The sequence below is a fragment of the Pelodiscus sinensis genome, chromosome 6, assembly GCF_049634645.1.
Source record: "Pelodiscus sinensis isolate JC-2024 chromosome 6, ASM4963464v1, whole genome shotgun sequence".
NCBI lineage: Eukaryota > Metazoa > Chordata > Testudines > Trionychidae > Pelodiscus > Pelodiscus sinensis.
The window spans coordinates 51808585-51834082 of NC_134716.1; the positions used below are offsets into that span (position 1 = coordinate 51808585).

Sequence of the window (25498 nt, forward strand, 5' to 3'; positions counted from 1 at the left end):
CTTTGTGTAAATCACAATCTTTGCTATAACATTGAATCAGCATTGTTTGGGGGTTTCCTCTTTTTTGCCCATAAGTAGGTAGTAGAGGAATATTATTACCCTTTAAGTACCATATACTATGGTAATATATCATACAACTCAGAACTTGTAAAACTGCATTTCAAATGGCTTTATAGCCTAAGGTTTCCAGATTAGAGTGTCATTAGCCTATGTGGTATGCTCAGTCAAACAAAATACAAAGTACCAAAAAAGGGACAGTAACGTAGAGACTATGCTCATTGATGTCATATTTTGAACACCGATTCTGAAATGTTATTAGATTACCTAGATTGTGTGAAGAACAGTAAATGGAATAATATCCATTTATTTACATGGCAAAACCCATGACAGGAATGACACTCTTACCAATCTTATCGAATCCATTCTTATTATACAATCTTGTGATTACTGACCTGTGATACCAAGGTTTGGTTATTTGGATTTTGAAAATACTGTCACTCCTCTCCTTTAGGCTACCATTTGAGTGAAACTTACACCAAACAGCATTCAAGTTCAGCCTGAATTTCAAATCAACATTTGAGTGGGCTCAAAACTTTGATAAAAAGTTTAATTCCTCCCTGAAAATGGCATCAAACCTGCATGTTACTAAGGTAAAAAGATAGTAAAATTTAGAAGAAGAAATCTCAGATATCAATTTAAGGTGCTATATATCTAAACCAGCTATGCTGAATAGTCCACTAAGAGAATCTTTTTTAGAAGTTTCAAATGATAAAAACAAGAAATTATTCTCCATATCATTTTTGCTATTGTGATATGTATGGTTACCTCACAAGGCTAGAACTACCGGTATATTCTTGTGAGAAATAGAATCTTCTTTATACAAATCTTTCTTAATCATTATGAAGTATGAGCGCCTTTTAGTAAAAGCCCTATTTTTCCTACATCCCAGACACAGAAGTACTATGTACTTTTTGTAGAACACAACACTTCCTATTAAATCTGGATTTCCTTTAGAATCTTTTGTTTCTATCTGATTTCATTTGTTACATTCAGGGTTTCTACCCAGAGGCATATTTTTTTGTTCTCTCTCATTGTTCTGTATAAAAGAAAGGATTTTTATTCAATACTTTTTTTTTAAACTTTATAAAAGCTTTTTGGTCTGTGAAGTGGAAGAACAATAAAAATGTGTTTTTCAGACTCTGTAAATGACTGGAAGTGTATGCCTTTCACATGCCATACATTTCTCAAGACTCTTTAAAATATTTTGGACCTCAAAACACAATGGTGGAAAGCTGTTAAGGAAAAACACAGATGGTCTTTGGTGTTAATTTTACTGTATTACGAGAGATGAACACTACAAACAATAACCATTATTGCAGAAAAGATTAAAATTATATGAATTTGAGCATAGTATATAATCAGATCTTCCATGTATCTCATTGCAGGATCAGAACTTAAATTTTTTCTGCACTGTATTTTGAAGCTCTTTATTTTTAATACAATAAATGCCCCATAGTCCTTCCCAGTGAAACAAATGGGTGCGTATCTAACTAAATAAGGCAGAATGGATCTATTTGTTGATAGAATGAATAACACCGCTAAAAAAATTGCTTTTGCAAATAATGATTTATCAAAATTCCCCCAAAATTGTTCACCATCTACTGAATTGATCAAATTCTGAAACAAACAAAAGTTATTGGATTACAAAAAATTACCAACATTTGCAATGAATATAGACACGATTCAAGAAAACACTTATGTATGACTAAGTCCAGCAGGGCTTAAGCACATACTTAAAGTTAAGGACATGATTCAGATATGTCCTAATTTAGGACTACTATTTGCAATGAATTATTTAATATGTTTAACAATTGTCTCTTAGTATAGTAGTGGTACTTTCATTTTGGAAAAACTAAATGGCTTTTGCTCCAAATTGAATACAAGGAGGTTCTCTCATATTTAGGACTCAATTCTACAACTCCTTCTCACAGAAATAAACCTTACTTATGTGAGTATTTCAACTCAAGTAAATTACATTAAAATATAATATGTTTATTTTTGTGTCAATGGGACTATTTGTGTAAGAAATAATTTATGAGAGTAAGGGTGCAGGATTGAACCCAATTTTCTATTAATTTTAGCAACAAGGCCGGGAATCCAAGCTTATTTTCTATGATATTTTGAATTTCCCTGTTTCCATTTTAAGGGATATAGACCTTTTCAAACAATTTTAATCTTTATTTAAAATTGTAGTCTTTAGCATTTCCAGAAATGTATTTTAATATAGCTCCTTGAATATATGCAATGCTTCACTGCTGGGTCTATTAATATAAACAATATTCTACATGTAAAATTATAACAGTGATAAACACGTTTTTATGACAACATAAAGTGAATCATTTTCCCCTCCCAACACCACTATGACACTGTTCTCCCATATTTTATGGAAATATGCTTTTTGAATATGAATATGCATAACTCAAATATGTTTTATGCAAAACAGGGTACATAACCTGTCAGTCAAGAGCATGTAATCCCCTGAATGTGCATATTCTATTTGTGTGCATGTGTCATTTTTGTATGTGAAGTTAGAAATATTAAGTGGAATCCTGTTCTTTAGGTCCTCTAGTGAAAGCTATGAGTGGTACTTAACTTTATTGTCTGGCGTTCAAAACAATTATCTATTTCCTGTAAGCCTGAACTGTGGTTGGTCCTCTAAAAACTGATAACCATGCCACCTGGTGCTGGAATCCATTTTAAATTTTGTACTCTTCAAGGTGGAGGAAGAATGGAACAAAGAGTTCCCAACCTGGGGAAATTCTATAAGAGATGGGAAGTAATCAATGAGAATCTTCATCTGGCTTCACAGACTTCTCCCCAATGCAAGAGGGCACATTAAGAGACCGGGAAACATAGAACTCTAATTGGGGGTGGGGGAGAGAAGTAGCTGAGCTCAGGTCAGAAAAAAAAAATCAGCCCTGGCCTGAAGGTCTTTACCTGAAATAAGAACTAGAGTGGGAAATTATGGTTTGTTACAACTTCACTAGTATTGCTAAGTGAAATAAAGTGTGTTATCGCAATTCTTAAATTACTGTTAAATGTTTAGAAGAAGGATTTATTGAGACTATCACACCGAAATGAACTCTTGTTAAAAACAGGAATAAGTTACTTCCAATGATTTACTGTTCATTTATTAATTTTAATAGTTTATGTTAAAATATACTATATTTTAAAACAAATTAAAGTTGAAAATTGTAGTCCTGATTCAGGAAAAATAGCTATTCAGGAAGGATACTTAAGTATATACTTAGTCTCAGTGGACATAAGTATATGCTTAATCATGACAGTAAACCAAAAATCACCAAACTGTTTTCATATTAGAGTATGTCAAATATTGGGGGGAAAGCCTGAGATGCACTTGAAGGTGACTTTATTGTAACCAGAGATAATAAAACTATGAACAAATCAAAACTTTCATAGATTCAGAAGCATACTACAAAGTACTTGTGTGGGAGTCTAACTGAACCCAGGATCAAACACATTTTTTAAAAAAGCTATACACTGTAAGACAAGAAGGAAGGTCCTCCTGTGGTTCATTATTTGATTAAAAGATAGGAAACACAGGATAGATGATCAGTTTTCAGAAAGGAGAGAGATAAATAGTGACATTCTGTACTGGGACCAATACTGTGCAACATATTTATAAATGGTCTGGGAAAAGGGATAAACAGTGAGGTGATCAAATTTGCAGATGATACAAAACTACTCAAGTCCGAAGCAGAGTGTGAAGAGTTACAAAGGAGTCTCATAAAACTGAGTGACTCGGCAACAAAATGACAGATGAAAACCAATGTTAATAAGTTCAAAGAAATGTACCCTGGAAAACATGATCCCAACTATACATATAAAATGAGGGGGGTCTACATTAGCTGTTAGGTCTCAAGGGAGAGGTTTTGGATTTATTGTGGATAGGTCTCTGAAAACATCAATTCCATGAGCAGGAACAAGCAAAAAAGCTAAGAGAATTGTGGGAATCATTAGTAAATGGATAGATAATTTGAAAGAGAATATTATATTGCCTCTATATAAGTCCATGGTATGTCCACATCTTGAATGCTCTATGCAGATCTGGTCATCCCATCTCAAAAAAATTATATTGGAATTAGAAAAGATGCAGAAAAGGGCAACAAAAATCATTAGGGGCATGGAACAGCTTCTACAGGAGGAGAGTTTAGTAAAATGGGGACTTTTCATCTTGGTAAAGAGATGACTAAGGGGGATATGGTAATGGTTGTGATGGGGCGCATTCACCCCGCACTGAATTGAAAGGGGTTAAATCTACATTGTGGGCTAAGGAAGCCACACCCCCTTCATTCAACTGGCATGCTTCAGGTGTACCAGTATAAAAGAGAACAGCTTGAATCTCTTTTGAGTTGGTGCAGACTGCTATGGAGGAAGGACATGTGCCTCCTGCTCTAGCCAAGGCTCAGCAGAAGCCCAGGACCTTGGAAGTCACTACCACAGCCCAAGCAGAGGCCAAGGTAACCACACAGGCCTTACAGGATTCAGAGGCACCAGAGAAGGTAGGCCAGGGATCCTGGGGGTAACAAGAACACCAAGGTCACAGTGTCAGGAATGGCTACAAGAAGCAGCCCAGGGAAATGCAATGGAGAACTGGTGAGTGAGCTGAAGTCTTGAGTCAGCATGTTTTGAATGGAGACTTTCCCTGATGACCTAGTGGCCTGAGTTATAGCCACTAAGAGGGTCTGGGGCAGGCTCTTCCTGCTAAGAGCACATTCCCCCCTGTTTCCTGACTCTAGTCATTGGGCTTCCTGTCCTAGGAGAAGGGTAGATTTCCTGACTCTGGCCAGTGGGCCTTACTGCTCTACCCAGATACTGTTCTGCAGGACTGATACTGGGCCACTAGGCTTTGTGGCGCAGCTGATCAGGGCAAACAAGGAGCTGTCCTCTCAGACATACCACCATCCACCCAGAACTAAGGTTGGGCATATAGTCTTAGGTTAGGAGGGACACAGATGTAAAATAGGTATGCCCGCCCCTATTCCCAAAAAGTATTGAAGTTCAATAAGGACAAATACAAAGTACTCTACTTAGGGAGGAACAATCAGTTTCACACATACATAGTAGGAAATGACTGTCTAGGAAGGAGTACTGTAAAAAGGGATTGAGGGCTCATAATGGACCATAAGCTAAATATGAGTCAACAGTGTGATGCTGTTTCAAAAAAAGCAAATATCATTCTGGGATGCATTAACAGGAGTGTTGTAAGCAAGACACGAGAGATTAATTCTTCCCCTGTACTCTGAGCTGATTAGGCTTCAGCTGGAGTATTGTGTCCTGTTCTAAGCACTACATTTCATAAAAGATGTGAAGAAATTGGAGAAGATCCAAAGGAGGGCAACAAAAATTATTAAATGTTTAGAAAACATGACATATCAGGGAAAGTTTGGAAAGGAGAAGACTGAGAGAGCACATCATTACAGCTGTCAGGATGATTAAACATGGGAGTCACTTGCCTTGGGAGACTGTGGAATCTCCATCATTGGAGATGTTTAAGATCAGGTTAGATAAACAGGAATGATCTGGCTGGTGCTTGGCCCTGCCAGGATGGCAGGGGACTAGACTTCCTACGGTCCCTTCCAGTTCCAGTATTCTGTGATTCTATGATGAACCTATGGACATTTTTGCCAAAGGATATTGTGAAAGGCCAAGACTACAGCCGGTCCCTGACTTACGAACAAGTTACGTTCCAAGCACTTGGTCATAACTCGATTTGTTCGTAAGTCGGGCCCCATTCATTTAAATGGGATTGCGCTGTTCATAAGCGCAGATCGCCGTTCCTAAGTTGGGGCTGCGCTTAATGGGAGGCTGGTCATAAGTGCAGCTGGTCGTACATTGATGCGTTTGTAAGTCGGGGACCAGCTATATAAAGCAGTAAATAAATTCATGGAGGATATATTTATGAATGGCTATTAGCTCACTTAAATATTTATGAATGGCTATAGATCACTTATGTTTTTAATATTCCCTAGAATCCTAAAGCAGGCCTGCTGTATTTCTTTCCTGCACAAGTGATTTTACCATTTCTGTACCCCTCCTCCCGTGGGGAACCCATCTCTTACTCATTTATTGTGCCATGTGTGATTCAACAAAATCCAAACAATAAGTGCATTCAGACATGTAATTTGCATGTGCTGCAATGAGTTTTCCCCAACAATTCTTTGCCCCAGCAAAAGTATCTTTCAAGTATGCGCTAGAAGAAAGTATATTTCACAGTTGTGGCTTTCTCAGAATCATAGCAAGTGTAGGATTCACAGAAAATCAGTTTGACGGTGTTATCTTCAAAGAAACTCAATTTGTAGGACAACTGTGGTGATATCATGAGAAAACCATTATTTGGGTTCTTAATGCTCCTCTCTCTCCCCCACCAAACACATACATAAACCATACCCTTTTTGGTGCATTTTTTGAAAAACAGGGACCACTGAATCTATGATGATAAAAAACAATGCTGAAATATACTGCTGCCTCAAAATAAAAACAATCCAATGCTGGAATACCTGTATAGTTAATTTGGTGTCTGACCCAATAGCTTTGGAGTGACTTTTTTGCTACATTAAAACCACCAATATTATGCAGACAAAACCAAAGCTAATAGGTTGTCATTAGGAGAATCCTTGAAGAAAACTGAGGGAGTGGTTTCATATTTTATTTACATTTTTATGTTTGGGGTCCAAAAGACCTGAAAGGTTAGTAATTTCATTTACCCCATTCACTAACATTGAGTGGTCTACCTGACCCCATTACCTTTTTAGAGACTTTTGATGCTACTAATAAACTACAACAGGTAGGACAATAAACTAATGTGGAAAGACTAACCTCACCTCTTTCCAAGGATACTTAATGTACGAAGAGGCACGGGTTTGGCATGAAAAAATGTTGGACTTGTTGGGGTCAGACAGATCAAAAAAATTAGGAGGGTTGAAGATAAACATGTGCTTAAGTACTTTCTTCAGGGAGCATATATTATTTATGGCACACTGTACTGTTTGGAATGTATTTTTAAAGCTACTGTGGTTCATATTTTCACTCAAAAAGTAACTGTAAATTATAAGACAAGTAATTCTCCTAATAAAGAACTCCAGAGAAGACCTCTGTGTTTATTCATAGGCTTAAACAATGGGGCAATTCAGCAGAACATCTAAGCACATGCTTAAAGTTAAACATGAGTTGAAATTCCATTGATTTCAGTGGGATTTCAATGCTTAAGTGCTCTCCTGAATAGAAGTGGACTTAAAGATATGTATAACGTTAATCTTAAGTGCCTTGCTGAATTGGGGCCTGGATAAATACCAAAGCCATGTAGCATCAGAAACTTTGGCTCTGTGGCTAAATTACCTATTATTGGAGCCACAGTAATGAGAGTCACATAAGTGTTCTACACTGAGACTTTTGTGATCCATAATGTTTTGTATTACCATTATCACTCTCTGAGTCCCAATCATGAAAAAGGTAAAATAGTAAAAGATACAAACCACCAAGTGAAGATGTGTTGTGTTCATTTCTATATATCTTCTAAACATACATGATGTAGAACTAGCTTGCAAATGAGGAATTTGTCAGAAATTAAATTAGACTTTGCAGCGCATAATACCCCAAATGAATCAGAACTGACAGCACTTAATGACAAAGTTTGTTCCAATCCCAGTAAGTGAAAACTCTGCTACTCATGCAAGAAAAAAAACCTGTATCTGTATGGGCTCTCATTTTTATTTTCCCCTAATATTATAACCAGTAAAACTTGCACTACAGTAATTCAAATCTTCACTACAACTGTTGACAAAAATCAGGCTGAGAGACAATCAAAGGCTCTTATTGTCAAATCCATTAAAATATTTCCATGTTTAATCTGCCCTTTCTCCTCTTCTAAATTCTGTCCTTACTCCCACCAAAGCAAATTGATCAATCTTTGCTCTTGCAGCTTCATGAACAATTTTTCAGCGTGATCCTGCCAGTGAAATGGATGTGCTGATTCACTAGCTCCAAGGGATAGGTTCAATATGTCTTCTGTTCACTCAAATGACATTGATCTGTCTATTGTGTCCAGTCAATAAATCTTTATTAGAATAATTTACTTCACATGAATGTCAGCTCCTGCACTGGAATTAAAGTGTTTTGTAATTGTTCACCCTTTTAATCCATGTGGCTTTTCTTTTCAGACTTATATTATCATCTATTCATCTCTTAACACTGATCTATACTGCAGGCAATACATTACCTAATGCATAATAATATGTTTGCCAAAAATAAGATCTATACATAAGACAAATTCATCAAGGAGATTTTAGACATAGCAGGCCTGAAATCTCTGCTCGTTTTTTATTCAGGGACTGGTAAAAAACCACTGATATTTTTCCTAATTAAGGATGTCAGGATTTTGCCTATGAAAAAGACTAAACACAACCATGCAATAAGGAGCACTCTCAACACAACAGTTGAAAGTATCGGTAGAGTAATTCATTGGCAAGACACCTAAAATAACATAGGGAGGTTTGACACAGACACAGCCAATTCACTTACTCCTTCTAAAGTGTGCAGCAAAAACAGATCTAATTATAAAAAGCTTGCAATTGCCCCACTAGCAAACTAAGGAACTGGTGTTTCAGTAAAGTTGAAACATCTCCACTCCTGGCCTCCCACATAAGTCTATCACATTATGTAGGAACAAAAAGTCAAGAACAAGGAAGACTGCAGAAAGAAATTCTTCTGTTCAGGGAGGCAGAATCCTATTCCTGCAATAAATCAAGGAAGGGAAAAGCTGATGACACCCATCCTCCCTCTTGAAGGGAATGAAGAAGAGCCAAGATTCCCATTCTTGGATGGAGAGGAACCAGGTTCTCTAACGTGCACAAGATATGGTTAGGAGACTAGACAAGTTTCCTTAGATGGGTTTTCCCCACATCTTTAGATAGTGGATTTAAAATCTGTATCAACAGACCAAAAGTGAACTGGAGTCACACACTAGTTCCAAACAGCGATTTGCTAACATCACATTGAGGTGCACTGGCAGTAATGGGTATGGAAGGAGGCTGCTTGCACAGCTGTTATCTGCATGACACCCAAATCAAGTCAGTGCAATCACTTTGTCATTTTTAGAGAGAACATTATAACACTCAGGAAGTCCTTGTCTACAATTACCACCCAGCAAGCCCAAGTATTAAAGCAGCCCAAAGCTTTTTGAAATACAAGTTCTGTTAACAGAAGGAAGTTACACAATCTATATATCTATATTAGAGATTTGTTTGTCTGTCTGCGTGTCTGTCTGCAAGTCCATTTATTCAAGAACTACTAAACAGTGAAAGCTAGGACCAGCAAATTTGGTAGGCAGCTTGCTCTTATCCTATCTTAAGACAACGTTAGGGTTTAGTTGTGCCAGGAAATGTGATGTGCCTGAAATTTGATTGTTTTCCATAACATGGAAAAGGAAGGGGAGAGGAGGGACGTGATCCTTAGAGTCACCAGTATGGCACCAAACACAGGGAAGAGCTGTCCCAAAGAGTCACCACTGGAGGGCAGCCGCACCACCAACGGAGTGGCCAGATGGAGATGGGTCTCCATCATCTTGCCTACCACCTTGCCTCCCTACCTCAAAGCCTGACCCTCAGACTCCCAGCCCCATCAGTGCACAGCCTTCCCTTGGGAGCACCACCAGGGCCAGCAAGTGCAGGCCTGGCAGCCTCCCACCCCAGGCCCAGCTGCTCCCCCACAGGACCCACTGCCAGCTCCCTCCCACTGCCTGCACTGTTGGACCACCCAGTGTGGCTGCAACAGGCCAGCCTGGATTGCACCCATCCTTCTCCTCCTCTCCCCAGGCCCGGGGAGCACTGGCAGGGGATCCCAGTGCTGCCCCTCCCCTTTCCAGACAGTGCCAATGGGGAAGACCTGAGTGGTCCCCTCTTACTCTCCCCCCCATCTCCCTGGGTAAGGCCTGCATGGCCTCAACACATGGCCCCAGGCAAGGCCCCTTCCCCTCAACCTGGGTCCCACTCCCCCATGTCCCTAGACCACCACTCCTCTGACCTCTGACCAGCCTGAGGCGCACCAGCGGGAGGCCTGTGCAGGCCCCATGTCCCTTTCTGCCCTGGGATAGACACAGCCAACACCAAATAAGTCTGCTAGATGGTAAATAACAGACAAAATGCAAGTAGGGTTTGAAGAGACAGAATGAGTGGAGAGATCTATTATGAATCCAGTTTTATCTTCTGACACAAATACGTGCATCTCCCACATACAAGCAATGAATGACTCTCCTTGATAATTTTTAGTGACTAGGTTAATTTCTGCACCATTTACATAACAAGTTTTATTCTTGAGTAGAATGATCATGTAAATGAACTAAACACCAAAACAGTGTTGACCAAAAAATAATTTACCACAAATTTCAGAATGCAAGGAGTGTCTCTCTCGTTATTTTAGCAAAATACAGGACTATGTAGCACTTTAAAGACTAACAAGATGGTTTATTATATGATGAGCTTTCGTGGGCCAGACCCACTTCCTCAGATCAAGAAAGTGGGTCTGGCCCACGAAAGCTCATCATCTAATAAACCATCTTGTTAGTCTTTAAAGTGCTACATAGTCCTGTATTTTGCTTTAGCTACACCAGACTAACACAGCTACATTTCTATTACTATTCTTTATTTTAGGATTTTATCCTGCCACCCGTCTTCTCTGAATCAGAGCTCCAACCATGCAAAATAAATTTGGGCTTCATAGAGAGTCTCGGGGTTGTCTCATTACTAAGTTAGATATTTAGGCATATATCAGCCCCCCAACCCCCACCCCCAGCTCAGTATAATTATTTGTGTATGAATGATAATAACAACCTAAAAGTTTATTTAAAATAAATTATTTGTTATCTCTGTAGATTATTTTATTGTGCCATTGTTCACAATAAAGAAAAAGCAAGTCTTGGACCTCTATGGATAATACAATGGAAAGTAAATTGGGTGAGACAAGAGTTATGTTGTCTTCACAGTGCTACACACGATTATTTATTTGGTCTGATTTCCACTATACATCTATTTTAAGAGGCCCAGTCTGTCAGCACTGGTGAGATTGCACAGTTCTGTCATACCATAACCAATGGCACAGCTTACATTTAAATTTACTCTTCCCTCTACCCTTACCCTCTACACATAACAATGATGTTTGTTTTAGAATGCTTGTTGAACAACTGCATCTTCAGCATGACAATCCAATGAAAGCAACATCTCCTTTAAGCAACATCTCATAAAAAGTTGGCTATATGCCAAAACCTTACCCCCAAACATTGCTTCAACAACATATGAACAAAACACCCTCTTTCCCTTTCATCTTCCCTTGAAGAACAATAATAATCTGAAACAATTTTTAGCAGTTAAATTTAGCTGTATTATTCATATGCAAAAACTTTTACAGAGCGTCACAAATATCCCATGAGATTACTCCATTCAAGGTACAATAATAAAGACTTTTTCGTATTAGCCTCAGGGGGTAGCCATGTTAGTCTGTAACTATAAAAATGAGTAGTCCTGTAGCACCTGAGAGACTAACAAAAATATATATAGTATCGTGAGCTTTCGTGGGCAAAACCCACTTCCTCAGAGGAACAGAGACTTTGTTCAGCTGAGGAAGTGGGTTTTGCCCACGAAAGCTCATGATACTATATATGTAGCAGGACTACTTGTTCTTTCACACTAGGTCTTTTGGGTACAGACAGCGCAAAGTATTTTCACTGTTGAAGTTACTATGACCAGCAGTCACCGGCAGTGTGTAGAGGCAGCAGCACAAAAAAGCTGATTTGATACAAATGTATTCAAAATAAATTTCTGATGGGGCAGATTTATTCCAATACAAATCAATGATTCTCAAAGTGTTAATTTAAAATGCCACTTGGCTATCTATGGAGATAAATAAATTATATCTTATATTCATGAATATATGAACACACTTCTTACCAAATAAACTTCATGAGGATTCAGCTACACATGTGCAATTTTGATTTCTAGATAAAGATCAGGATAACTCTGCACAATGTAATCAACTCTTATGATTTTATCACAAGTCTTTTGATATTTGGTGTTGGTAAGTTAAAGACAGTGAAGAGTGAAATGAAAAGAGATTAATCAAGTGGAGATAATGAATGTGGAATATGGAATAAATAAAAAAGGGATACTGATTCAATGGATAAGGAAGGAATAAGAATAAATGAATGAAGGGGTAAACGGGATGAGGAGAGGATAAAGTAAGAAAGGCAGGGAATAGGCAGGAACATAAATTACTCAGTTCAAATCTAAGCTTGGAACATCATTCTTTTTGCACTTAGAAAAAAGAAAATAGGTTTACTTTCTCCAGCAATAGAACCCTATCCAATATGGCATGTCAGCATGGACAAATTAATTAGCATTTTTTAATATTGGCACTTGCCATTACTGCTTTGGAAAAAAGAGAGAAATCAGACCACACACAATGTTCTGACACCGTCTGGTAAACAAGAGCAAGCTCCTCCACCAGTGACTTGGAGATCAAGCACAAGATGATGATAATTTCCCAAAAGGACAATACAGTAAAAACAGCACAAGACAGGCAGCAGCAGGTGTAAACTTACCACTAGAGCAATTGGGTCCCCCCCAGCCAGGCTCACACTGACAGGTGTTTGGAGCAATACAACGACCATGGACACATTTATCAGCACAGTGAGCTGTCAAAAAGAGAAATCAATAAAAATAAGAACATCTTGCACAAAAACCAGAAGCAAGCAAGAAAAACCACACAACAGCCTTTCCCCCCAAATCCAACTGTTTTATATTTTTGTCTCAAATATCTTTTAAAAACAAGAACAATTGATGGTAAATTCATGTTTGGTAGCTTCCTCTGCAAGTCATTTTTCAGACTTAACATGTATTTTATAACCATACAACTTCTTTTCTAAGTTCAAAATTTAAACATAAATTCCATTAAGGATGCTTAAATACTATTTCATGCTCAACTCTGAGAAGAGACTCTAAGCTTTTGGAGAAAAATTCATGCTCGTTTTTGCTGCAACAATGAATAAAACAAAATTTTGTCTATACCACACAGAATATGTCACAACACATCAGTCTTTAATGTTTATCTTTATTAAAGACTGCATGATTCGAAGCAGCACAGTGAAACAGAGATGAGCACCAGACTAAAACAAAATGTAAACCTTCTGGCTCCTCCTGCAATTATCATTGCCATTGCTGAATACAGCTGGATGAAATTTTTAATTTGAATTTTTTTTTAAATAAATAAGGGTCTTTTTTTAATTTGAAAATTTTATTTTCAACAGCCCTAATGTTGAATCTTTTTTTAGAGAGATGTGATCTAGTTTTTAGAGCACAGAAGTGGGAGCACCGAGTGTTCTAATTCTGAGCATAAGACTTACACTAAGGGCATATCTTCACTTATGGACCAAATTGACAGGGCAGAGATCAGTCAGCTGGGGGTCGATTTAACTCATCTAGTATATACATGATAAATCAATTGTTCTCTCATCAATTCAAGTACTCCACCTCAATCAGAAGTGCAAGGGGAGCTGATGGGAGAGCATCTCCAGTTGACACACCGCCATGAAGACACCATGTTAAGTAGATCTAAGATCAACTTCAGCGATGTTTGTCATGTAACTGAAATTACATAAACTTAGATTGATCTCTTGCGGTAGTGTATCATAGAATCCTAGGACTGGAAGGGACCTCGAGAGGTCATCGAGTCCAGTCCCCTGCCCTCATGGCAGGACCCAGGACTGTCTAGACAATCCCTGATAGACATTTATCTACCCTATTCTTAAATATCTCCAGAGATGGAGATTCCACAACCTTCCCTAGGCAATTTATTTAACTGTTGAACCACCCTAACAGTTAGGAAGTTTTTCCTAATGTCCAACCTAAACCTCCCTTGCTGCAGTTTAAGCCCATTGCTTCTTGCTCAGAGGCTAGGAAGAACAAGTTTTCTCCCTTCTCCCTAAGACACCCTTTTAGATACTGAAAACCGTTATCATATCCCCTCTCAATCTTCTCTTTTCCAAACTAAACAAGCTCAGTTCTTTCAGTCTTCCATCATAGGTCATGTTCTCTAGATCTTTAATCATTCTTGTTGCTCTTCTCCAATTTCTCCACATCTTTCTTGAAATGTGGTGCCCAGAACTAGACACAATACTCCAACTGAGGCCAGTATGATGGCACTATACGTACAGTATGATGGGGGCTAATTTGGCTACGACAAATCAGGAAAGAGATCTTGGAGTTATCGTGGACAGTTCTCTCAGCGGCGGTCAAAAAGGCAAATAGGATGCTAGGAATTATTAGGAAAGGGATAGAAAATAAGACCCAGAATATTTTACTGCCCCTGTATAAAACTATGGTACGCCCACATCTTGAATACTGTGTACAGATGTGGTCTCCTCACCTCAAAAAAGATATTTTGGCCTTGGAAAGGGTTCAGAAAAGGGCAACTAAAATGATTAGGGGTTTGGAACGGGTCCCATATGAGGAGAGGTTAAAGCAACTAGGACTTTTCAGTTTAGAAAAGAGGAGACTGAGGGGGGATATGATAGAGGTCTATAAAATCATGAGTGGTGTGGAGAGGGCTGATAAAGAAAAGTTAATTATTAGTTCCCTAAATAGAAGAACTAGAGGACACCAGATGAAATTAATGGGTAGCAGGTTTAAAACTAATAAAAGAAAGTTCTTCTTCACACAGCGTGTAGTCAACCTGTGGAACTCCTTGCCAGAGGAGGCTGTGAAGGCTAGGACTATAATAGAGTTTAAAGAGAAGCTAGATAATTTCATGGAGGTTAGGTCCATAAAAGGCTATTAGCCAGGGGATAAAATGGTGTCCTTGGCCTCTGTTTGTCAGAGGCTGGAGAGGGATGGCAGGAGACAAATCGCTTGATTATTATCTTCGGTCCACCCTCTCTGGGGCACCTGGTGCTGGCCACTGTCGGCAGACAGGATACTGGGATAGAAGGACCTTTGGTCTGACCCAGTACGTTCTTATGTTCTTATGTTCTTAATCAGCGTAGGGTATAGTGGAAGAATGACTTCTCGTGTCTTGCTCACAACACACCTATTAATGCATCCTAGAGTCATGTTTGCTTTTTTTGCAACAGCGTCACACTATTGACTCATATTTAGCTTGTGGGCCACCATACCCCTAGATCCCTTTCTGCCATACTCCTTCCTAAACAGTCGCTTCCCATTCCCATGTGTGAAACTGATTGTTCCTTCCAAAGTGGAGTACTTTGCATTTGTCCTTATTAAACTTCATTCTGTTTAACTCAGACCATTTCTCCAATTTGTCCAGATCATTTTGAATAATGACTCTGTTCTCCAAAACAGTCGCAACCCCTCCCAGCTTGGTATCATCTGCAAACTTAATAAGTGTACTCTCTATGTGTAGACAAGCCCGAGGTCACTTTAGACAAATCACAATTTCCTCATTTATAAAACTCATATAAATATTACTTACTTATCTAGACATGAATTAATGTTCATAAAGTTCTTTGGAGATGCAAAGCACAGTGTAAATGGATAAGGAATTAGAAACAGGTTTGACTGCTATATGGGCACAAAAAAGCAACATAACACTAGCATAGGTTACACAGAGGAGGAGCAGGGACCTAGGGCAAGAAAAAAGCTATAGGAACCCAGAGCAAAGAAGGAGCAGCCTAGAAAAGGAATCAGGGAAGGAATCAGGACTGTTGTGAAGACATGCCCAGAGTGGGGAGTGAGGTGAAGGCAGACCTTTGCTGGACAAAAAGGCTAAACTGAAAACAAGACAGAGCCATTCTGACAGAAGGGAAAGGCATCTGTCAGTCACAATGGCAGACAGGTCAATTAGTCCTACCCTTCCCGCTAACAGTGACATTATTTAATGCTCAGGCTAGAAAAGCAAAGGAGTGTCATAGAACTGCCCAACACAGCTAAGATAGCTACTCTTCAGGAGTTAGGGGAGGGAAACATTCAAGACAGTGATGACTGACTCCACCTCCCAGAGCCTGAAATCACTTCAGCAAAGAAAAACAGATAGGAGTTCACAAGCAGCAACGCTAACTGTTGACATTACATCCTCGGAAGGTCAGTTGACATAAATACACACATACATTCTCTCAAGCACACGCGCACACGCACATGCATATTGTGGGAATTTTTTAACAACAAATTCAACTAACAGTAAGTTCCAAAAGATACATGTGGGATAATAAGTCTCTTGGTAACATATCCAAAGTCTTTCATTTGAAAGAAACATCCACAACAGAAACCTGATCATTTATACCAATAAGAAGTAAATATTTTTTGGAGAGAAGAGAAAGAAACGGTTCAGCTGGTGTTTTCAGGAGGTTTAAGGAAGGTTGAACGGATAGAAAATGTTTCAGCCCATAAGTTAATCAGCACTGAAAAAATAAATTCAAAATTTCCACTTTCTAATTAAGGATGGTGGGCCAGAATATTTATCTTTAAACTTTGGATGATTAAAAAAAATGAAAACCCACAGAGATCAGTCTGATGAACATGTTCCATATAAACCAAGAAAGGCTTAGTTTATTGAGCCCCAGGCTATTAATCTTATGGCTTCACAGCCTCTCATTTTTTCTAAACTCTTTATGCAGGTGAGCTATTTTTGAGAGGTTCATTAGAATGATCTTCATTATAAATTAATTAAGGTTTAAAAAATTATTTTAAAGCATCAGATAACAGAAAGGATAAAGCAATAACAATGTTTTATTTGTTTTTATTTTCTAAATAATCAAATCAAACAATACACCTTACCCTCCTGGTAGTCTTATAACTAGATACGCATTACCTACATCACCAAAAAACTCTTGCCTTAAATTAATGCTGCCTCATACACTAGAATAGCTGCAAGTCTTCCTTCAGCCAACTCTGTTATAAAAACTTCTTAATGAACCATAAGATATTAGAAAGTGATAGTGAAAGCAGCAAGCTCAAATTACGTGCATGTGTGGATAAGCAGCTGATTACTCACATACTAAAATCAAATTAGTATGCAATGAGGCTGCATAGCTCTGCTTTGGCTCCATTTTCATTATATACCACATTATGCACACTGTGGAATACATAGAAATAACACATATAAACATTTGCATGTGTTCATTACAAGCCTATAATAATACCTATATAATAGTTTTATAACTTCTTCATCATCATCAACAACCATGGGCTCTGCGCCCGCTGGTGTCCAATGCCTCCCTCACTATCTCCTTCCATCTTTCCCTGTCCAGAGCGGAGTGGCTTAGTTTCTGTAGACTAGCTCCGCACCAATCTTACTACTCTATAATACCTTTATTAATAACTGCAGAGAAGTTTACTTCCTAGATTGTTTTATACTTGTAAAGATAGATATGTGAAGCCTCTATGAAAAGTAACTTATTTTGAAAATAAAGTGAATTTAGTACTGTAGAAATATGCCAGGCTGCTAACCCTGGAGACTGAAGTTCTTTTTTTATCCATAGAAGCAGTACAGCATATGCAATAGCAGTTCAGGCTTTGCTACACAGCTTCCAATATATCCTTGATTTCAAAGGACAGCCCCTCACAGTGAGAATAATTCAGTTTGCCATTCCATTAGTTCCTTGGACACACCCCTAAAGCTGTCAGCAAGGATGTCATTGGAGCCCTCTTTGGCGGCATAAGTGGACACATGCCCACCAGGATCTGAATTAAAACCACCACCTAATTTCACAGAGATTCCTGATTAACCATCAGATGGCAAAGACTTTGAGTCATTAATGCCCAGAATTGATTTGGGTGACCAAGCATTGAAAGGTTCTGGCCTAGATTTTCAGTTGTGCCCAATGCCTGATGGGTAAAGCAGAGGGACACAAAAGATCCAGTTGTCGCTCCATAGATCTATAGCTAGCATTGGCCCTGGTGTATACAGAATAAGAGCAATCTTGTTCCATTCCACCAGCTGAGACCTACTGCCTACACTATTGTAGAGATGTGACACTGTATTGACCGTCATTTTGAAAGAAACTCTAATAGGTTTTAAATTAATCTTTCACGTCTATAACTCCTGATAACACTTCTGCTCATTACTTATGTACAAGGAATGCAGGATGAGATCTACTGATATGAACAATATTATATAACATGATTATTGCTGCTTCCAAAATATTTTAATAAAATAATTTACAACTTCAAATTAAACTACCATATTACAATTCTACACAAAAGGATATCCACATGTAATTCTGTACTTTCAAGAAGTTATACTAACATTGAGGACTATTTAAATAATATAAGAAAGGCACAATCACATCCTACGTGTGCATAAGAAAGAAGAGAAAGGAGAGCCATGAAATCTTTCTTAATGGAGCTCCTTAAATCCAAAAATATATCTAAATGAATAATTTTTTCTTTCCATCTTCAGGACACTAATATATCCATAACTGTTTACAGTCATAAAAACAATTGTTTCCCATATATCTTCTGTGGTTATTGTTGGACTCACAGCATCTGAATTCAAGCCAGCATCTTTAACAGATGTTTTGAGAGGCAAAAAATACCACATCATCAAGTTCTGGCATTTTAAAACTGTATGCTACATTCAGAGCTGGCACCAAACAAAGCAACAGCATCTGCTCCAGTGAAAGGAAGTGCAAATAGGGGCATATCATCTGTGGAAGTGTGTAATGTGTCAAAAAAAAGATTCAAGAAGATTTGCACGCGGGTCGGAGGGAACAGGATAAGACTTGGACTAGTGAAAAAGCTGAACAAGGCATGGCATCGACGAAAGAGGCCAACTGAAGAACTTTCAGACCTGATGCTAACATGTCTGATGTACTAGGATTGAGTCTGTCTGATTCAAATAGTGTAATGGGCACCAAGCCAACACTGACAATAGTGAACAACATAAAGAAAGCACATTCTGCATTGTCAAATCAACCAGTGCATTATAAGCCATGAGAGCATTTTGCAAATGAGAACACATTGCTGGTTAAGCTCAATGCTGCATATTAAAATGTAAAAAGTGTTATCTACACAGAACATAGCCATTTTTAGTATTATGGGATTGCAACTGGTGGGTGGCAAGCTCTCCACCCACATTTTCAGGATCACAGGATCATATCATGATGAATTAAATCATGTACAGTTGATATAATACAGTTGCAGACCAATTGGAAATGGGATCTGGTCTTGAGTAAAAGAAATATAGAGCTCATGCACAGTTTTTTTTTTAAAGAATTTCACCATCAGAATGGCCTCAGACATTTGCTGGGCAGATTCTTCCAAATGCATCTATAGGAATAGGTTTGCAGTCTAATTTTAATAAGCATTGCATTTTATGGAACATGGCATTCAAAGCAGGTCATAGAATCATAGAAATGTGCGGCTGAAAGAGACCTAAGTCACATTTCCAGCACAAACCTGAGTGAAGAGAGATGAGGAGATATACCTCAGGAAGGGAAACAGAGGTAGTTCCACACTTGACCAGCAGGGCTGCTACAGGGCAGCCACATACCATAACATTAAGGTGTTTCAGTGCTTCCGGTGACATGATCAGGATTCATCACCCATTTGGTCAGCTGGTTGGATCATTAGCTTGCTCAGGCCAGATAAATGACAGGGAGTATGGCATGAAGAATTATCCATGTCCCACCAATTACGTCTTGACCTATTTTCAGTGCACATGAAGAATATTTCATCGCCATAATCTTTTAAACAGTCTTTAACATATTTGAAGACTTAATGGCTGTGTCTAGACTGGCAAGTTTTTCCACAAAATCATCTAATTTTGCGGAAAAACTTGCCAGCTGGCTACACTGGCCGCTTGAATTTCCAGAAAAGCACTGACGATCTCATGTAAGATCGTCAGTGCTTTTCCGGAAATACTATGCTGCTCCCATTTGGGTAAAAAGTCTTTTTCCGAAAGACTTTTGCCCAAAAGGGCCAGTGTAAACAGCACAGTAGTGTTTTCCGCAAAAAAGCCCCGATCGCGAAAATGGCGATCGGGGCTTTTTTGCGGAAAACCACGTCTAGATTGGCCACGGACGCTTTTCCACAAAAAGTGCTTTTGCGGAAAAGCATCCTGCCAATCTAGACGCGCTTTTCTGAAAATGCTTTTAACAGAAAACTTTTCCGTTAAAAGCATTTTCGGAAATTCATGCCAGTGTAGACGTAACCAACAGGTCTTCCCTCAGATGCATAGGGTTTTTCTCACCTTTCCTCATAGGTCAGAAGCTTCAAAGGGGTAGCCAAGTTAATCAGAACTTTAAAGACTAATAAAACATGTAGATGGTATCACGAGCTTTTGTAGGTACAACCCACTTCTTCAGGTTTTCTAACCCGTCTATCATTTTTGTTGCTCATCTCTGGATGCTCTCCAATTTGTCTACAACTTTCTTAAAGGTGGCACCAAAACTGAACACTACTGCAGCCAATGGGAGCTGAGAGGCTCCATGCTCATAACCTGCACATCCCTCAGCTGGTGCTGATGAGCTGGGACTGGAAGTGTGTACTATGGAATCAGTTTATAAATGAGTTGCTGACTTTTTACCATTTTTTCTCGGTAAGTTTGGGGGAGCAGTTTATAAATGAACGGATAATGGTCAAGTGTATGTGGTAATTGTGCATTTGATTTTTCCTTCCAAAATGCAGTAATTTTCACTTGTCATTGTGAAATTTCATCTTGCTGATTTCAGACTGATAATCCTACGTACAATATTTCTCGTATAGGATCAGATAAAGTTTCTGATTTGCAGATAGATAGTTGTTAAATAGAAAGTTATTTTGAAAATCCTACTTCAGGACTCTGTGGAGATGAGCAGAGCCACAGAATGCCATCCGCCTGCCTCAATGGATAGGGAAAATCATGGAACCAGCCATGATTGGAATAGCCCAAGGAGAACGCTGAGGGAAAGCAGGGGTGTTCCTCCCCTTCAGAGTCTCTAATCGCCAAGGCATAAGGGATCGGTCGGCAAAGGCTTCCCTAGCCGACTGATCCGCATCTAGACTACCGCATTGTGCCAGATCAGCTGATCGTCGGCACAGCGCAGCGGCCATGTTTATTTTATGAAGCGGGGATTATTTAAATCCCCGCTTCTTTGCCTATGCCGGGTAAACTAGTTTACATGGCTCTGTCGACGGAGCTATGTAGTCTAGACATACCCTAGGCGATTAGAGACTCTGAAGGGGAGGAACATCCCTGCTTTCCCTCAGCGTTCTCCTTGGGCTATTCCAATCACGGCTGGTTCCATGATTTTCCCCATCCATTGAGGCAGGCGGATGGCATTCTGTGGCTCTGCTCATCTCCACAGAGTCCTGAAGTAGGATTTTCAAAAGCATTCAGCATTAGCCTGACAATGCTCCCACAGAAGTTAAGAGAAGCTTTACCATAAACTTCAATGGGAGCACAGTTACATCAACACTTTTTAAAATGCTTTTGAAAAGGTGACACCTGGATTCCTGCATTTCATTTTTGATCAAAGAATGGAAAGGTAGAAGCCTATTGCAACTAAAGATACAAGGACAGAGAAACTATATCAAGTAACTGAAATTCAGTAAAGTAATATTGTGCTGTATTAAAAACAAGTTCACTTTGTCCTGAAGTCTTCATTCAGGAAAAACTCCCATTTTGTTCAGTGGGAATGTTACATCAATAAAAGCTGGGGAAGGGCAGTGGTTTAGATTTGCTTATCAGTTTAGGGGATTTACACACACTTTCCATTATATTAAATGAAAGCTATTTGTCTAAATCCTGTCAAATTGTTCCTTACCTCTGTTAATCCAGAAATACAATATACTGTAATCAGTAATATACACTATTTCAAAACATATTCAAAATTCAATTTTCATAATTCTAATAAATGCATTTTGTAAACTTTCAGGTACAAGAGATTTACTAATCTGAGTCCAATTGTGTAAAATCATAATTTTTTAAAAAGTTTGAAAATTCATTTTGATATATTGCCTTTGTTTTCTCATATTCATAAATATAATTTTAAGTCAATTATTTTACTATAACATTTTCAAATTTTGGGGGGCTATGTTAAAAAAAAGAAAAATTAGGATCCTATGATGTGTTATGACATTTGCAATGTATAATTTTCCAGGTGCAAAGATGTATCATATAGGTAACTTTTAATACACATTTGAAAGTATTTGGAAGACCAACTTTGAAATTTATAGGGAATAAGCATATTGAATATGCATGCCAACATTCATGTTCCAGGCAAACTTGATTAATAAAGATAATAAGATTTATCCAACTACATTGCTAATTTCTAAACATATGCTGAAAACAAGCATAGGTTGCAAATTATAATGATATCCATCATTTTGTTAAGTATTTCTCTCTGAAGCCTTCTTAGTACAGTAAAAGTTTTGTCCCACAAGTTTCAACATAGCACAAGTATTCATCACCTATTCAATTCATGCATACAACATGTAAAGTAGTAGTTTTTATTCACAAACAGAAATAATTATGAGTGAAAATGTGCTGAGCTAATAGCTCAAACAATGACTTTCTTTACAAAAATTCTACAATTTTTAGAAACCCTCTCTTTAAAATTTCTAGAAGAAAAAACAATTAAAAGATCCAGCCTGTTTCCCATTAACATATAATCCTTATTAACTATTTGTCACACCACTTGATTTATACCTCCCTCTCAAACTTAATTTTGTCCCCTATAATTTATAAACAATAAGCAAAGATCAATACAACAAACAGTAATTATAGACACAAGTAGTCTGTGTGGGTGTCAGAGAAGGAATTGTGTGGGCCCTTTCTATACTTTTTCTCAGGGATAGAGAACCAGAATTGGTCTGCTAAGATCCAGAAAGCCTAAAGAAGTAGTGCATATGCATGCATATATAGTCTCCTCCCAAAAAAAAGTGGTATAGGAAATTGAATTATTACTGCATTACTTCATTTCTTAGCCCTGATTGTATAGGCATATGGTATCTATCTGTATATCCCCAAGAAAAGATGCACTAGATTCTGCTTACTTATCAAAACACAAGTATCTGTTAGCACACTTACAAAGAAGAATCTTTCTCTCTCCAATGATGCTAACTGTCCCAAAGTTGGGCAGGCACTTTGGGACAGAGCAATGTTTCATCCCAAAGGCCGGTGCAGACTATGGCTGTGCTCTTTGGACTCCCAGGAGGGATTGTTCCAGAGACAACTCACACTGGCCCCAACTCAAAGTAAGGGCCTGTAATGCTCCAGTGGTCTAGTATTAAATATTGATGTATTGTGTTGGGAAGATCACTCAGACCTGTATTGTATGAGGTACAGCATGTCAGCTGATTAGTGAAAATCATGTCATATGTATCTATATATACATCTGAGGTCCAATTATTTTGTCATCTGCATATGCACAACACTGACTGACTTCAAAGAGGGATGCATGTGCACAACTGATGGGATAATTGAACCCCAGGTAATTCAAGTTCCACAAGTCTACCTCCAAAGAGGAGTGAATCCAGCACTTTGATAAACACATGGAATTTCAAAGTAATATAAAGTTGAACTTACGGACACACATTTCCCTGCTTTCATAAAATCCAGGACAGCACTGAGATTTCCGCCTGTACATCGTTTTTTCTCCATGCCTGTAGGCAGTACGGTAACTGATTCTAATAAAAAATAAATGGATGTTCCATTTATTATAGTGGATTTGAAGTAAAACAATGTTTATTTTAGGATCTTTTGGAACATCTTGAGTTGATACATAATACAAGAGAAATAAAAAGCAAGAGAGAGAGAGAGAAAGAGAGAGAGAGATTTGGCTTTATTGGTTGATAAATTTAACAATACCAGTGTTTTATTCTGGAAATCTGGTAGCATTACCATCATAAACCTTATTTTTCAGGGGCCAGTAAAAAAGATGAAGCATTATGGTTACTATACATTCAAGCCAATAGATGTCACCATTTTAGATTTGGTACTCCTAGAATCAGTGCCTTCTAATGCAACATTTTCTAGAATAAAATCAAGGAACTACACATCACAAATTGGCCAGTCTATAAGATCATTATAGGTTCCAATTTCCAAAGGCATTAGTTTTGGAAACTGCCCTGCAAAAGGTTTAATCGGGGTCTCAGAGCCAGAGTCTTACTGCAGGATTTAAAGGAAGAGAGCATGGCTCTATGAGCTCAGAGCCTACAAAGTGCTGGCTTTTGTGGAACATGAGGGCACTCATTTTTTACAGGTGTGAGACATTCAGCACCTTGCAGGATCATGTGAACCAATGCATTGAAACAACAAAAGAAATATAAATTGTGTCAATGTGACAATGGTAAACAATCACAGAGTTGCTTTTTTCTAACACTAAACAAGCTGCTTTATTAGAATAAAGAATATAGCTTTTCCCCTCAAGCCTCTCTGCAATTTCTGTCTTCATTGAAGAGTTCCAGCCTATCTGGTTTCTGACGACAGAGTTAAGAAACCAGAACACATACCCTCACAACACCCAGCTTAATATGAACAATGAACAGCACACATCTAAATGGCAACATAAAAATAGACACGTTGTCAATACAACATCTCTATGACTGTATCTGCTGTTATTTCATATTATCAATATTAAACTATCTCACATACTATGCTCAAGGAGTAGCTAACCAACACCACCATAACTAATGGCTGTATCATACTGGCAGAAGAAAAAGAATATTTTACAGCTGCTGAGGCCAGTTCTGAGTCACTTGCTCCTTTCTTATTTTTTTTACTATGCACAAGAAAGGGATTTTCTTTAACAAATCTTTGTTTTCCTTTCTCCAAAGACGGCAATAAGTAATTTGCTTCATTTTACACTTCCCTCGAGTTATGCCTCTCAGCAGCTGAAGGGTATCATTTTTTAGTATATAATATACAAATCTTTAACCTCGTCACCATCTATCAGATATACACCACATATATGACAGGCTGATAGATCCTATGATCTTGACAGGGACAAATGCTATAAATACACATACTATTGACTGATTTAGCCAAACATTTTCCAGATGAACTGAACTATAACTGCTAGACAGTTTATTCACTATATGATGTACGCTGTATAAAAGTTAATTTTTAACACACAAAAATACACCTTTCATACATTATTACAACAAATGAATAATCTGAAAGTATTGATAATTATTTATTACCTGTGTCGTGTGCATTTAAACCAGTTTAATATGTCAGTACAGCTAGTGTAGTAAATTTGATCAAAAGGATGTGGATATGATTCTTGAACTGTAACTGAATAACTGAAGAAAAAGAAAACAGATTAAGTATATGCTCACAGTATTTATCTTTTTACAAAAACCGCAAATACCACCCATCAACCCCAGTAGATTAACTGTAGCTGGAAATGATGACCATGCCCAGGCTGGGTGAGAGCCAATAACCTCTAGAAATATTTATATCCATATTTAAAAATATAAGACTATGAATTTCA

The 25498-nt window shown here is 38.1% G+C and overlaps 1 protein-coding gene across 2 annotated transcripts in view; it reads right to left on the minus strand.

Annotated features, from left to right (window-relative positions):
* The window catches only part of MEGF10 (multiple EGF like domains 10), a 176538-nt gene that overhangs the window by 98988 nt on the left and 52052 nt on the right, over positions 1 to 25498 (minus strand). For both annotated transcript variants that reach the window (XM_006130122.4, XM_075931920.1), the window contains exons 3-5: positions 25206 to 25307; positions 23590 to 23690; positions 12671 to 12763 (exon numbers count right to left, since the gene is read on the minus strand). In XM_006130122.4, the coding sequence (XP_006130184.1) occupies positions 12671 to 12763; positions 23590 to 23690; positions 25206 to 25307 (296 nt within the window). The remainder of the gene's footprint in view (positions 1 to 12670; positions 12764 to 23589; positions 23691 to 25205; positions 25308 to 25498) is intronic.